This window comes from Amaranthus tricolor, chromosome 3 (genome assembly GCF_026212465.1).
Source record: "Amaranthus tricolor cultivar Red isolate AtriRed21 chromosome 3, ASM2621246v1, whole genome shotgun sequence".
NCBI classification, from domain to species: Eukaryota; Viridiplantae; Streptophyta; class Magnoliopsida; order Caryophyllales; family Amaranthaceae; genus Amaranthus; species Amaranthus tricolor.
This window is the reverse complement of record NC_080049.1, coordinates 8,616,174-8,632,814: the sequence shown is the minus strand read 5'-3', so window position 1 is coordinate 8,632,814 and position 16,641 is coordinate 8,616,174. Positions and strand designations below refer to the sequence as shown.

At 33.7% G+C, this 16,641-nt stretch overlaps 1 protein-coding gene across 1 annotated transcript; it reads left to right on the top strand.

The window, feature by feature from the left end:
- Window positions 1–14,909: 14,909 nt before the first annotated feature.
- Window positions 14,910–16,522, top strand: LOC130809467 (protein RALF-like 19). The gene is made up of 2 exons (XM_057675261.1): window positions 14,910–15,393; window positions 16,375–16,522. The coding sequence occupies exons 1-2, from the start codon at window positions 15,167–15,169 to the stop codon at window positions 16,520–16,522; spliced, it is 375 nt and encodes a 124-aa protein (XP_057531244.1). The 5' UTR covers window positions 14,910–15,166.
- Window positions 16,523–16,641: the final 119 nt, after the last annotated feature.

Here is a 16,641-nt window from a genome sequence, read left to right as displayed (position 1 = left end):
TTTACAACCTTCATACAGAGGACAATTTACAGAATTTAACATCTCAAAAAACTGTTGACACTGTGGGTTTGGATATTCGTCAATGTGTACCGGTGGTTCATTATCTACTGACTCTACATTATGCTGTGAGGGAAAAAAGTGATGGTAATTGTCTGGAAACACACTAGCTACAGCATCATGCACCATCTGTGAGTATGGATTTGGATTATTTGACGATTGCTCTCCGACTTCCGCTACAACATCAGATGTTGTTCCTATCTCTGTGTTCTGATGATATGCCCACTCGTAGTAATTTTCAACAAACCCCCTTCTCATTAGATGTTCCCTTACTTCACCTGCTTCCTTAAAACAACAATTTTTACACTTTTTACAAGGACATCTAATCTCAGAACTCATGGTTTGTGAACGAGCAAAATCTAAAAACTCTTCCAACCCTCTCATAAATCTTAAACTAAACTTTCCATTTTTTCGTCGGTTGTACATCCAACTTCTTTCTTGCCTACAACTCATTTTTAACACCTAAATATAATATAATAACATAATTATTCAACTTATCAATAAAGTAAGTTAATGACAATAACAATATATGACAATAATAATATAATTATTCTAATAAAAACTACTAAAGCAAACTAATGTCAATAAAAATAAAATATAAAATAATAAAAAATATAAAAACTCAAGAAAATAACAATAGAAATTAAATAATAAAATTAAATCAAGTAAATATAAAACTCAAGTAAATAACAAAGTAAATAAAATATGTACTAATTCAATAATAAAATTAAATCAAATTAATGACAATAGAAACTAAAAATAAATAATAAAAATAAATAAAACTAAATCATATAAAAAAAAACAAAAAACTCACTAACCTCTTCAAATTCTTTAGCTTCCAATATATACTACGATACAACAATCGGGTTATTTATAGAATAAAATGGCGAACCCATCGCCAATTCTGAATTCAAATTCATATACATGGCGACCAAAGGGCTACCAAAGAAACTGTCGCCTACTATTTGAAAAATGGACCGTCAAGTGAAAACAAAACTGGCGACGCATTCGCGAGAAACTCTACCCGTCGCCAACATTTAAAATTACAAACAAAAAGGAAAAAAGAACTTGGCGACTGACGCGCGACGACAGCACCCGTCGCCCAAAACAGGGAAATTTAAAATTAAAAAATTAAAAAGAAATGTCTTCTGTGGCGACGCCTGGGCGACCAAGAATCCCGTCGCCAATTTACTTTTTGCCTTGGCGACCAAACCTTCCCTCGCCTATTCGTCGTCAGTTTGCTTTTTGCTTTGGCGACCCATCTTTTGCTCGCCATGTCGTCGCCATTGGGCGACCAACACTTCTCCTCGCCAATTTTCCATCGCTAATTCAAGAGTTTTTTGTAGTGTTAAGTGTTCTGTGCGTAGGTCAATCCAAGGAGCTCAATTGATTCGTGAATAGATCCCACTTCCAACCAAAGCTTCTATAGTAATTTGTCATTAAGTGTTCCCCATAATGAAAGAGTATGACTACTCCATCTTTCTCTATTTCTCTTTTTTTTTTCCTCTTATGATTTTATTAATTACGTTAAATTGATCATTTAGATTGGGAAAATTCTACTCGGTAACCTCGAATTATATGCCAATCACGAATCATATTTAGGTCGGATATGCCAATCACGAATCATATTTAGGTCAGATCATTTAGTTACAGGTCGGTTTAACCACGGTTATTTAAGTTATCAGGTGCGCACCGATTTGTTACCAGTTGAATTCCAATCAAATGTCCATACAAGTGGTACTTTTAATGTTTTTTAAAAAAAATTAATTAAGTAATTGAACATTTGTATTTTTGGTTTTTTTTTAAAGTTTAATATTAAGTCAGCCCTTATTATCTCACGATGAGACGATCTATTGGGCCTATTCATTCGAGCATCTAGTACATATCCAGACCCACATCTGTTTTGGGTATTATTCATACACAAGATCTTAGGAGCGACTCATATTGAGACCAATAACTCAATTGACTCAATTATATTTTTTTAATATGCGATTAATAATTGACCAATTTAATGTCATAATTAATACCTTTAAGGTGAAAATTAATTTCTATTACAAATTACAATTCATCATTTGATTGATCATTTTATATATGATTGATCATTTTAAGGTCTATACTGATCATTTTAACGTCGAAATTAAAAATGGTAGAATAATAGATCCATTTAAGGTTATAAACTTGTAACAATAAATTGATCATTTTATATCAAAATTAATCCCTTTAGGTCAAAATTAATTTTTTTTATTTTATATGATCTATTCAAGGTTTATTTTAAATTAAAATTAATCACTTTAATGTTAGAATTAATACCTTTAATGTCAGAATTAATACCTTTAAGGTCGAAATTGAATTTTTATTTTTAAATTTTTGGCTTTTGAATCACTTTAATTTAATTTTTGGCTTTTGGCCGACCTAAATGTATCGTCTTAATAGGAGGTGGTATCCCCCAAGTTTTTTGTAATTCGGTTTCTTTAAAATTAAACTTGATCCAAATCATATTCTTCAGTGTTAACTTTGTTTTCAACATGGTTTTTACATTTCCAAATAATATTTATAATAAGTTATTTATTAATGTTCCTTATTTTAATGGGCCAGATATTTAAATTTTTTTGATTTTGAATTATAATAGGACTCATTATATCACGTCCAAATGTACTTATTTATTACCTTAAAATGAGTACAATTGCATTCATCTAACCCTAAACACCACTTTAGATGTAAGTCAATTAGTGCTATTGGGCTAATAGAATGTGAATCACCATTATTTAGAAGAGTTCAATTAATTTACCCATTTAAAAAAAATGAGTGATGTCGAAAAGAAGAGTTAATCCAATATATATATATTTCATGCCAACCAATTCATCCGATTCAAAACCCTACAATTTACAAACGTAATTGGTAGATTTCCTAGATTAATCAATTAAAATACCTTAAATGCCTCCTTACAATATTTTTAATACCCACCGAGTAACATACTTTATATTTTTTTTTTACGATTTTTACCATTTAAAGATGGTTACTCAAAGCTCTCACAAGATTCTGTGATACACCATTCCAATCTTAGATATGATGACTTAATACAAATTAAAATGATTAATTTTCTCTTTTGTACTAATTTTTACACTAATTTGGGTTTTATCTGTGTTCTCCGTGTGGGTGAATCCAATGAACTCAGTTGATTTCTGAAAAAGAGCCCCCTTCGAAGCAGAGTTTCTATAGCAATTTGTCATCACCTTTGCTCCGTAAAGAAAGCGTTTAATCTTACTCTAATTTTGTTTTCTTTCTCTTTCTCCTGATTTCATTAATTGTGTTAAATTGATTATTTATATGTTGGATGCATCTTTATGAGTGTTTAATCAAATTTTCTTATTATTGTTTAACTGAAGATTTTGGGTTATAAGTATAAATATTTTGCATAATTATATTTGTATAATTAAACTTTGGTTTCTTGCGCAATCTCACCTTCATCAGACCAGATTTTCTTGTGTAATTAGTAATTTTGTCTGTTCATGCATGAATCTGATATGCTCAAGGTATTACTCTTAGCTTTAGACGATCTATTCTAGTTAATTGGATTGTTGATGTAGCTTTTGCATCAAATCCTCCCACGATGAACATCCTCTTCTAAGCTTTCATACAACCCTTGTTCATCTCTGTGATTATACCATGCATAGACCAATCTATTGTGAATAGTAATTTACAAGATTTTAGTAATGAAGGATGGTCTAATCTATGATGCCAAAAAACATTTTTATTTTGTAGGTGAGGAACAGTTTTATGGGGACTTGTCGAAGGCCACTCATAACCACCATTGTTACTTGTGCCATGAAGCAAGATGCGTCCGAAGATAGGTTTCATTTCTTGATATAAAAAAAAAGATGATGAAAACTCAATAGTAACATTATTGTCAAGACAAAATTGATAAACAAAATTATATTACGATGCATGTTAGGAACATATATGTTTTACGATCTTGCTTCTGTTGTCGCACAACAATTGGTATCATGAGCTCAAGTTTAATCCTATGCAAGGTTTTTTGAGTGAAATAATGACAGAAGATTTTACATTAAGACTTGAGAAGTTTAACGGAAAGAATAGCTTCAGGCTATGGCAAATAACGATGAAGGCTCTTTTGAAACAACAACAGGTCTGAAGACGAATTGACTGACGGGCAATTAGCAGTAATGGAGGAAAAAGCTCATTCTACCATTTGCTAAGTTTGGATGATCATATCATCACGGAGGTTGCTGATTTGGGAACGGCGACTAATGTTGGAATTGGAGTCGTTGTATACGACTAAGTCGCTGACCAACAAATTATTGTTGAAGCAAAGGTTGTTTAGCCTCCGAAAGCAGTTAGGTACCCCCTTATGGGAATATTTAGAAAAACTCAACTTTATTTTACTTGATTTACGTAATTTAGATGTTAAAATTGATGATGAGGATGTTGCCGTTGATTTTACTTGTGTCTCTATTGTCTAGCTTTGAGAATTTTGTTGAATCTTTTGTTGTTGGTAAAGATTCACTAACCTTAAAAGAAGTGAAGGCAGCACTTCATACTAGGAAACTTCGTCAAAAAGCTATAGTTAATAATGTAGATAACGGTATTGTGGGTTGTTTGTTAAGTCCGGAAAGTCTAAAAAGAAAAAGGGGTTTAATAAGGGCATAAATGTTGGGTTGGGTGCTGGAAACGACAATGATAGATCTAGTAAAACTGCTAGTAGGACCTGTTATTACTGTAAAGAACCGGGTCACTTTAGGGCTAACTATCCAGTGAGGAAGGGCAAGTCTCAAGCTGTTGTAGTTGAGGAAAAACCAAACGAGAGCTATAATTCAGAGGAAGATTTAGCATTTGCGAGTTTTGCTAGGTCGGGGAATCTATTTGATGATTGGGTTCTAAATTCGGGGTGTTCGTTCCATATGAGTCCACGTTGAAATTGGTTTGATACATATGAGTCTTGCAATGGGGGTACGGTTATAGTTGGTAACAATGCTCCTTGTAAGGTTACGGGTATTGGGTCCATGAGATGAGGAACTGTTGATGGGCAGAGGTTAACTTTGACTAGTGTGCGATATGTCCCTGCTTTAGGAAAGAATCTGATTTCATTGAGGACCTTGGATGATTTGGGGTACAAAGGTATGTTTTCGGATGAGAAGTTGTCTATATACAGAGGTTCTGAGTTGGTACTTAAGGGTATCAAGAGGAACAACCTCTATGTCTTTGAGAATGTTACACTGTCTAGTTCTATGGTTTGCAATGTTACACTGTCTAGTTCTATGGTTTGCGCATCGGTGTCTCACCAGTAGATAATTAATATTTGGCACATGAGGCTTAGTCATATGGGGGAGAAGAGGATGCAACTATTGTCTAAGAAGAGTCTTCTATCCGGGATCAAGGTTGCCAACCTTGAATTTTGTGAGCATTGTGTGTTTGGGAAGAAACACAAGTAAAAGTTTAATTGGGGTGCTCACATTACTAATGTTGTGCTTGATTATGTTCATTCAAATTGCTGGGGTCCATCTAAAGTAGAAGGTATAGGAGTTTTCCACTATTTTGTGTCATTTGTTGATGACAAGTTCCGATACACATGGCTTAGGTTACTTAAGTCAAAGGATGAGCCCTTCAAAGCATTTAAGCAATGGAAAGCTTTGGTGGAAAATCGACAAGGTAAGAAGATTAAGAAGCTACGAACGGACAATGGGCTAGAGTTTTGCAAACATGAGTTTAATCAGTTCTGTGCGGATAAAGGTATTGGTCGGCATCATACCATGAGGATGACGCCATAGCAGAATGGTGTTGCAGAGCGAGTTAATCAGATACTACTAAAGAGAGTTCGATGCATGCTCTTCAACGCAGGTCTTGGGAGGAGGTACTGGAGTGAAGCTGTAATGACAGCTTGTTATACTATTAATAAGGGTCCTCATTCAGGAATCGACTTCAACATTCACTTTGAGATCTAGAGTGGTAAGTTGCCTAGTTTTTCAAATTTAAAGATTTTTGGTTGTGTTGCTTATTATCATGTTAGTGAGGATAAGCTAGATTCACGAGCCAAGATGGGATGTTTTGTTGGCTACGGTGATGGCGTGAAGGGGTTTAAGATTTATTCACCTTTGGAGGGTCGGGTCATTCTAAGTAGGGATGTCACTTTTGATGAGAGCACCATGTATTCCAAGAAGAGCACGAAGACTTCTGATTTGTGGAAGAAAGGGGAAATTTTGCTACAGACAGATGAGGTGCTTATGGTGCATCAGTTACCATTGCTGATTTAACTCAGGTACAATTTATTGATGATGATGCTGAGTTTTTAGTGTCGGATACTCCTGAACCTTAGGTTACCATACTTCTCCTAACTCTGGGGACGAGGTGGAGCAATCTAATTAGGGGTCATCTAGTCAATACGACACCATTCTTAATAGACCTAGACGAGTTATCAAGAAACCTATTAGGTTGATTGAAGAGATGAAAGGTAGAAATTGTTGTGTCGAGAAGTTGACAGGTTTTGCATTGAGTGTAGATGATGATGTAGAGTCATATAAACCTGCCACATATAAACAAGCAATTAGTTGTAGTGTGTCGGCGCAATGGTTTGCTGCAATGGGTGTGTTCAATCAGTCTCTTTACAAGAACCGAGTGTGGGAACTGGTGAAGGTACCGTAAGAGAGGAAGCTTGTAAGGTGTAAGTGGATTTCCCAGAAGAAAGAAGGGTCATCAAAAACTTAAAAAGTGCGTTTTAAGGCTAGGCTAGTTGCTAAGGGGTTTGGTTAGGTAGAAGGGATCGATTTTGGGGAGATATTCTCACTTATGGTTTGACATACTTCTATCAGGGTGCTATTGTCCATTGAAGCACATTATGATCTTGAGCTGGAGCAGCTGGATGTTAAGATGTTTTTCTTTTATGGTGATTTGTAGGAGGAGATTTTAATGAAGCAGCCTGAGGGATTCGAGATCCCAGGAAAGGAGCTCTATGCATGCAGGTTGCTAAAGTCCTTGTATGGACTTATGCAATCCCCCAACAGTGGTACAAGAGGTTTGATTCTTTCATGGTATTGAATCGTTTTAATAAACACTCTTATGATTGATGTGTGTATCATAGTAAGCTGGATGATGAATCCGTGATTAATCTATTGCTATATGTTGATGACATGTTAGTTGCCACAAAGAAGAAAACTAATATTGCTAGACCGACAACAACAAAGAGTACTTCTATATTTCAATTTATAATCGTTTCAAGGTAAACAGGTAAAAGTTCAATTTGCATCGAAAATCAATTTAATATGAAATAATACTCTACGATTAGCTCTTATCATGAACAACTAAATTTTGTTTCCCATTTTTTTCTAACAATTCCAAATAAACCTAAACTATAGTGAGACTAACTGAAATCTCAACTTTCAATAACAACCTTCAATTTCTAGTTTGATGCCAACAATATCAACTCTCAACAATCTACAATTTTTTTTTTTATCTACACATACAAATAAAGTTGTGTACCACAAATATCAATTTATACTCTTTAAATTTAATTCACCAATTGCTAATTTAACTTGTCTTCATCTTCAATCTAATCAATTAAAACCCAACAATTAATAATTGACCTAGTTTCTATAGGTTCCACATGATTCAAATATAAAACATAAAATTTCACTTATAAAAAATTTAAATCAAGCAATTAGTTTTGTTTGAGTGGGAGTGTACCTCAAGAGAAAAATATATAGAAATGAAAGCTGCACGTTTGTTCAGTCTGTATCTGAGTATACAAATGACATGAGATTTACTATTTCAAATTGAAGAGCCATGAGATGTTTAACAAAGATGAAGATGAATGAACAAGGGGTGGCCCTGAGTGACCATGGCCGACCACGCCTGGCAGCAGCTGACCTAGGTGGCGGCGGTGGGTTAAAATCGGCAGTTCAGATGGCGGTGGTTGTGCTAACTGCATCAAGATAGAAGGCTTTGTCTCTCATTTTCAAAGATATTGATTGAAAGAAAAAGAGAAGTAAGATAAGGAAAAATGATACAAGAAAGTTGTGGCTACTTTCACGTGAAGACTTAAAGTTGATGAATTTTATTATTTTATTATTTGTTTTTAATATTTATCCTTATTTCTATTAAAACTATTACTGATAGTACTACTAGTCTACTACTATTACTATAGTTGCTACTACTACTACTCTTATCTTATACAAGCTATGGAGAAAGCAAAAATTCAAAATTAACCTTAATATACTAAGAGTACTACTTTATTTGGTTTTTTTTTTCAACTAAAACTTCAATTTATTTTATTTTAATACTATACTAGCTTAATTTTAATATTTGGTTATTTACTTTTAAAGCTTTATGAAATAAACACAATATAGCTTCACCAAAAATAATTAATAAGCCTTCATTCAATCTAATAGTTTTAATAGGAGTATTAAATAAGATCTTTTAAAAACAACAAAATTTCAAACATTAATATTATTAATTAATTATGTAATCTTAGTTTAAAATGATAATCAAGGATGTTAAAATTGTAAGTGTTACAATCTCCCCAGCTTCAAGAAGTTTCGTCCTCGAAACTTAAAGCGAAAGCTGTTAGGTAAAACAAATTAAATACCTTCACAGGAAAAAAAAATCAAAATCAAAATCTAAAATAAAAAGTTATTCATTTACTTATTTGAAATACCAATTGTGCCGCAAAATTCATCAATATCTTGAAAATTTTATCATTACTTGATTTCTAGTTTCAAGGTTAGAGTAAAGGTTGATCAAGTCTTCACTCTAACTTGAATACTAGTTGCAAGATTAAAATTTCCCAAAAGGGCAAACAATAATTTCAAACCCGAAAAAGATTTTCTTTAAAATGATAATGATTTTCTTAAAATGCTTTAGTTAACTTTGTGAAAATCGACTCTCAATCTAACAGTTACACTCTAGACTTTCTCTCTTAGTAAAATTTCGTATTCGCTTTTGTCCTCAACATGATGATTGGTGCATCATTACGCAATACAATTTATTCAACTTTCCCTAAAGAAACTTATGTATCAACAATTTTATTCGAACACCAATGATTTGATACTTCTCCTCAACCTTAAGAAAAAACTTCCAACAAAAACAAATATCTTTATGACTTGACCTCAAATTACATGGTAAGCTTCGTCACAATATAAATTTATCAATCAGAAATTTTTTTTGGCATCATAAAGCTTTGTAATTATTTAGTTGAATCCAATCATGACCCATAAGCATTTCTTTAATTATATTTTCTAATGTCTGATACATACTTAAGCATACTTAAAATCATCCCATATCCATCAGTATCTTTGGAAAGAAACTTTGTTCACCTATCAAACTCGACTCATTATTCATAACCTCTTAACACATTATGAAATCTAATATCTTTCAAACCAAACGTTCATCAAACAATCACCAAATGTAAAATTCTAAAAGATCCACATTTCGTCATTTAGTAAAACATTTAATTCTTTATACTCCACAATTTTCTTTTAACAATAAATTATTATATATATTTTTTCCATCAAACTATCTTCAAGTAATCAAGGGATTCTCATGAATCCAGTATCATTCAATCTCTAAAACATAATTTTTATTAATGTTATTCATAATCAGTTATCCTCATAACATAGTATTTATATAAATACCTTTCCAACATTCCCCTTCATGTAAATTCTTGACAAACTAATCATTATAAATATACCTCAACTGAATTTAATACCTTATATTCCTCAAAGCTCGGATATGAAGATCCGTGCGTATCGAAAATCGAACCAGCTTTGATACCAAGTGTAACAACCTGAAACTAACAAGCTGATTAAACAAGATTAATTTAAACTAATGCGGAAGCTTAACACTTATATCGGGCTATTATGTTGATAATATAATCAATTACTCAAATGATTATATTATCTACTAGACATCTATCAAAAATTTAAATATCAGAGTTTATAATCTTTAAAAGATGTAAAGAAATTACATTATAAGAATCATTTGAAACGATTTAAAATATATAAATTTCAGGAGAAAATCCGACAGAGTTTTGTAAATCAGATACCAAATTTTTATTTTTTTTTTCTTTTCCTTTTGACTTAAAGTCACCCTGCAAGTTCAAAACCAACATTTCAAAATAATAACCAGCCAGTGGCACAAGCGCCAAACATTCTAAAATCACAACACCTCAGCATCATCATCATCAATAAATTGTATCCGAGGTAAATCAACAATGTTAGACAGATGCACCTCAAGCACCCCATTAGTCTGTAGCAAGGTTTCCCTTTTCTTACCCAAATCAGAAGGCTTCATGCTCTTCTTAGAATACATGGTGCTTTCATCAAAAGTAACACCTCTATTCAGAATGACCTGACCCTTCGAAGGTGAATAAAAACAAAACCCCTTCACACCATCACCATACCCAACAAAACACGCCATCTTGGCTCGTGAATCCAGTTTATCCCCATTAACATGATAATAAGCAACACAACAAAAAATCTCCAAATTTGAAAAACTAGGCAACTTACCACTCCAGATCTCAAAGGAAATGTTGCAGTCAATTCCCGAAAGAGGATCCCTATTAATAATATAACAAGTTGTGATCACAGCTTCACTCCAGTACCTCCTCCCAACATCTGCGTTGGAGAGCATGCATCGAACTCTCTCTAGTAGTATATAATTAACCCGCTCTGCAACACCGTTCTGCTATAGTGTCATCTTAACGATATGATGCCAACCAATACCCTCATCTGCACAGAACTGATTAAACTCATGTTTGCAACCTTGATCCCCGATAGAAGAATCTTCTTAGACAATAGTTGCATCCCCTTCTCCCCCATATAACCAAGCCTCATGTGCCAAATCTTAGTCGTATCCTGGTGAGACACTGATGCGTAAATCGCAAAACTAGACAATGTAGCACCCTTAAAGACATAGAGAGTGTTCCTCTTGATACCCTTAAGTGCCAACTCAGAACCGCTGTATACAGACAACTCCCCTTCCGAAAACACATCATTGTACCCCAAATTATCCAAGGTACCCTATGAAATCAAATTCTTTCCTGAAGCAGGGACATGCCGCACACTATTTAAAGTTAACCTCCGCCCATCAACAGTCCTTAATCTTATTAACCCAATACCCAAAACCTTACAAGGAGCATTGTTACCAACTATAGTCGTACCCCCATTGCAAGACTCATATATGTCAAACCAATCTCGACGTGGACGCATATGGAACGAAAACCACGAATCTAGAACCCAATCATCAAAAAGATTCTCAGACCTTGCAAAACTCACTAATGCTAAATCTTCCTCTAAATTATAGCTCTTCTTCGGTTTTTCCTCACCTATAGCAGCTTGGGACTTGCCCTTCCTCACAGGACAATTAGCCCTAAAGTGACTCAGTTCTTTACAGTAATAACAGGTCTTACTAGCAGGTTTACTAGATCCATCATTGCCGTTTCCAGCACCCGACGTAGTATTGTTGCCCTTTTTAAACCCTTTTTTATTTTTAGATTTCTCGGACTTAAAAAACAACCCACTACCGCTATCACCATTATCACCTATAGCGTTTTGACGAAATTTCCTAATATGAAGTGCTACCTTCATTTTTTCTAAGGTTAGTGAATCTTTACCAACATAAGTAAAATCAACGCAGCATCTTCATCATCAATTTTAACATCTAAATTACGTAAATCAAGTAAAATAGAATTAAGTTTTTCTAAATGTTCCCGTAAGGGAGTACTTGTCTCCATTCATAGGTTAAACAACCGCTGCTTCAACAATAATTTGTTGGTCAGCGACTTAGTCATATACAATGACTCCAATTTCAACCACAGTTCAACCGTCGTTTCCTGATCAGCAACCTCCATGATGATATGATCATTCAAACTTAGCAAAATGGTATGAACCTTTACTCCAACGGACAATCCATCTTCAGACCCCGCAGTTATATTCTTTGGAGCCAACGGACGCCACATATGCTGTTATTTCAAAAGAGCCTTCATCTTTATTTGCCATAGCCCAAAGCTATTCTTCCCGCTAAACTTCTCAATTCTCATTGTAGAATCACCTGTCATTGTTTCACTCAAAAAACTCTCCAAGGATTAAATTTGAGCTCTTAATGCCAATTGTTGTGTGATAGCGGAAGCAAGATCTAAAACAATAATGAAACAATAAAAAAAAACTTTAAACAAACAACAAGAAATAACACAAGAGATTCAACGTGGTTCACTGTTAATGTGATAGCTACATCCATCGACACCGAGAACGAACAATTTCACTATAAATCGCAAAGGATTACAAGAAGAATCAAAGTTTCTCTCATAAATTACAATGACTCCATTTTGTGATCTCTCTAATTTTGTGGCTTAAAGCTCTAGCACTAATAGAAGGAAGTATATATAATAAATCCTAAGTAGAAGATACTTGGGCTCCAAGTCTTGAAATTAACCATCCCAATATCATGGGAACATATAGTAACCACCACAACATCATGGGAGCAAGAAGTAACCACCCAAAAACTTGTAACTCCTTTTGACCCATCTCTTGATTCATCATTTTCCATGACTAAGACTTGATTCGCGTCACTAATCATCAACAACATATATAAAATAGGCAATATGAGAGAGATGAACCAGAGTGGAAGGTGGGAAAATCAGAGCCTTTACCAATAAAAAATTTCATGGATTCCATTATATGGGGCGTGATGATTGGTACCATTATCAAGAAGCCATGATTTGTTAGAATTGGAGATGGAGTCAGCTAACATGATTCACTTGTGGTGAAAGAGTGTTTGTAAAGACATGAGTATTGTGACGAGAATTACAAGAATTCCAAAGTAATAGATTAATGAACGGTTTCAATGCCAAATTGAATGTTCTGGAAAAATAAACTTCTAGTGAAACAATCTAACGAATGACCATAGCGTAATTAGCTAAGCTTGACGATAGCCTATCTTTTTTTTAATTATTTTTCTTATAAAAATATTATATTTCTCTTTGCTATTAACCTCTAGGAACCAATGTTAACACATTTTTTTGTATGAGCAAAAAGGGCAGAATCAATTCATGTTTGAATAAAAATGGTATAAAAATAGAGTAAAATCGACCAAGATTCTTTTGTCCATACGCAATTCGCTTGGAACTTAGCAAATTGCGTGAGACTGACAATAGACAATCACGCTACTATATAGAATCATAAAGGACAGTTGCAGGAGCCAGGGGATAATTCCCTCTCATTAAAAAGTACACTGTCAATGGTCATTTTTGTCCTCGTCCTATGGCCAAGTTTAGCAACGCTTTCTCTTCAAATGAATTTGTTTTTTAGTGTTAGTTAGTTATAGCTAGAAGTGTTCATTCGGATAATCGGGTCGATTTCGGACGGATGTCATTCGGTTTGGTAGAACTTCGGATCGGTTATCTTTCGGATTCGTGTTACGACAGGTCTCACTCGGGTGGGGTCGGTTAGTCACGGCTTAGTTGAAGATCAGTTATTCGAGCTATCGGGTTTGCATCAATTCGGTATCAGTTGATGTTCGAGTCGAGTGTAGATCGGTCTTGGCTGTTATCGGTTAATAATTAGTTCTGTTTTATCGGGTCCAAGTTTTTTTTTCAAGTAGAATTCGGCTACAAGTTACTAATTACTATCAATCGAATCAATGTCACATTAAGTTGCTAATCATTTTTTAATTCACGACAAGATTCTCTTTACTTAAGGAAATAGTTAAAATGCAAATCAATTAGTGATTATTGCTTTGTTACTTTTACTTGTTTGACAGTAAATTAAAATTAAAGTTTTATCATTTTTCATTTAATTTGATTAAAAATGGTTTAATAAACATTGACCATTGATTATTAACTCTAAATATATAAAACCATGTATTTTTAAAATTTAATTTATGAAAATATCTATCACTTTATTGGATTAACTAATAAGATGATTGAATATGAGTTGATCATACTTCTATATCTAAATTGGTTTAGGTTTATAGCAGTTCGATTTAAAATTGGATCGAGTTAAGTCAATTATAGTCGGGTCGAGTTCGGTTTCGAGCATGATACGAGTCAGATATGACTCGGTTCGATCACTTTTAGGTTCGGGTAATCTCGGTCAATAGTTATATGTCAGTTATAAAAATTGGTCGCAGTTCGGTTCATTTTACCATTTTCGGTTGTCAATCACTTCGCGTGCAACTTCGATTCGAATAATGTCAGTTCGGTAAGCCTCAAAAAGAAAGTTTTTCGGGTCGAACCGGATAACTTCGGTTTCGGGTCGGATTTCGGGCCGGAAAACATTTGAACAACTCTAGTTACAGCAAGTCTTACATGAGACCGTCTCACCGTGAGACGGGCACAAAATCATTCTTACTTAAAATTGAATTAATTGAGTTTGAATTACACAACAGATAACTAAATAAAAACTGATTTTTTATTAGCTTATAGGAAAATAAAAATTCAATCAGCTCATATTAAGTCGTTTTACAATGAGACGATGTTAATAAAAAATTTACCTACCTACTATCCGTACCTTTATAACGTCACCGGTTCTGAATACGCCTACATGTCCTCAAAAAGACTACTAATTGTCACAAATGACTTGGACAAAAAACACTAAACAAATTAGTAGAGAAAAATATACCCTTAATTTGCATCTAAAGGTTAACAAACCAACCGAAATGACCTCAATATCCCATCTAAATAATATGACCATATTTAGGCAAAAAGTCATTGAACACATTATATGCACAATGCAAGCACACAAACAGGAAAACACTAGCAACCATACCTATACGAGAATTCCGTTCAAACACCCAATATAAATGTAATTTCTTAAATAAAAAAAAATTAAAAATTATTTCCTAAAAACAATTAATTAAGTGCTACTTATGTTTTTTTACCACCATCCATCTCCCCTCTTTATCTCCCTACCTTACTCTAATAACATCCTATATTCATTTCGATATTCTACGTCTTTTGACAAGAAGGGAAGAAATAGAAAACCAAAACACCCTTAAAAAAGAATTACCCATATTTTCCACTTCTTTCTCTTCTTCAAAATTTTTTTATTTTTTTATTTATTTTTTTTAACTAGGAAGTCAATTAAGATAATTAATTATTGTATGCATGGCTTCTAAAGTATGGATAGCTCTTGTTGCGGTGGCGGCATTGATTATCGTTACGGAGTCGATGTCGTTTGATAAATCTACGTGGGGAATGTCTCGATTGTCCGTCGATGGTGACGGAAATCTACCCATAATGCGTACTTGTAATGGGCGTAGAGGAGATTGTATTGGTGATGAAGAAGAAGAAGATAATGAAATTACTGACCGTCGCCAATTAGCTCGTAGAAGGTAAATGTGATTTTTGATCCTTCTCTTATTCTTCTACGTGCGTGGCTCAAGCTATTCGTTGATGAGGATTTTAATTTGCTTATAATTAGTTGTAAAAAACAATCGTTTATAATCAGGGATGGCACAGGGTATAATTCTACGAGTATTGCATAGCATCGGCGTGCTAGCTTTATGCAGATGTGGATATAAATTTGGTGGTGTTGGTGAATATGGGTATGAAAAGCTTTATTCGTCATGAATATTGAGTAGGTGATGGGCAAAATATCTTACCTGCATCATATCCACTTGCCCCACTGTATCTCCACCCGCCCCTCCCCAAATCTACAAGTTACTAAATATTTATATGATGGAGTATATTTTTATTAAAAACTATCGATGGAGTATATAGCGTGAACTTGAAGTGAATTTGAGGTGTGTGTAAGATAGATATACCCAATAGACGATAGTGGGTGGGGATGGTTTGAATGAATACCCAGATGGACAGGTATGGATATAAAATTTTTTACCAATATGGATGATGAATATGAAATTTTAGATGGGTATAGGTATGGGGAGGATATACTGCACCTACTCCAACCTAGTTTGCTTGCCATCCCTATTCATAATTACTTTTTCTAATGCATTGTTAATAATAATAATAATAATAATAATAATAATAATAATAATAATAATAATAATGATAATATATAAAAAAAAATTAAAAAAATAAAAAAATAAAAAAAAACTTGAAGAAAATGTTATCAAAAGTATTTTTGTATTAGGTAATTCAAAGAAAATGTAATAGAAAAAAATAATATAAAAGTGGTAATTCCAACATTGGAATATTTACGTTGATTGTCATTAACCTGTTACAACCCTCTTCCTTTAGTTGGATTTACAACGGACACTCCAAATAGTAAGTTTACAATACAAGTTAAAAGAAAACAAAAGAAAAAAAAAATTCCAACGTATGTGATGTAAAAAAATAAATGGATGACGCAGGTACATAAGTTATGATGCATTGAAGAAGAACAACGTACCATGCAACAGGCGAGGACACTCTTACTATAACTGCAACTCTAATGCAAGGGCCAACCCTTACAATAGAGGCTGCACCTACATCACCCATTGTGCCAGGAACCTTGGCTAATTTTCATCTAATGCCTAAAACATTTACCTTTTATTTTCTTCTATTTTACGCATTAATCATGTTTATTCTATACATTTTTTACTTTATTTAAGATATGCTATTTTTGTACTTGAACCAAA

Bases quoted from the DNA above. Each gene is read 5' to 3' on its own strand.
- LOC130809467 (XM_057675261.1), top strand. From the start codon at position 15,167: ATGGCTTCTAAAGTATGGATAGCTCTTGTTGCGGTGGCGGCATTGATT. The intron at 15,394-16,374 runs GTAAATGTGATT...TGGATGACGCAG, and splicing joins CGCCAATTAGCTCGTAGAAG to GTACATAAGTTATGATGCAT.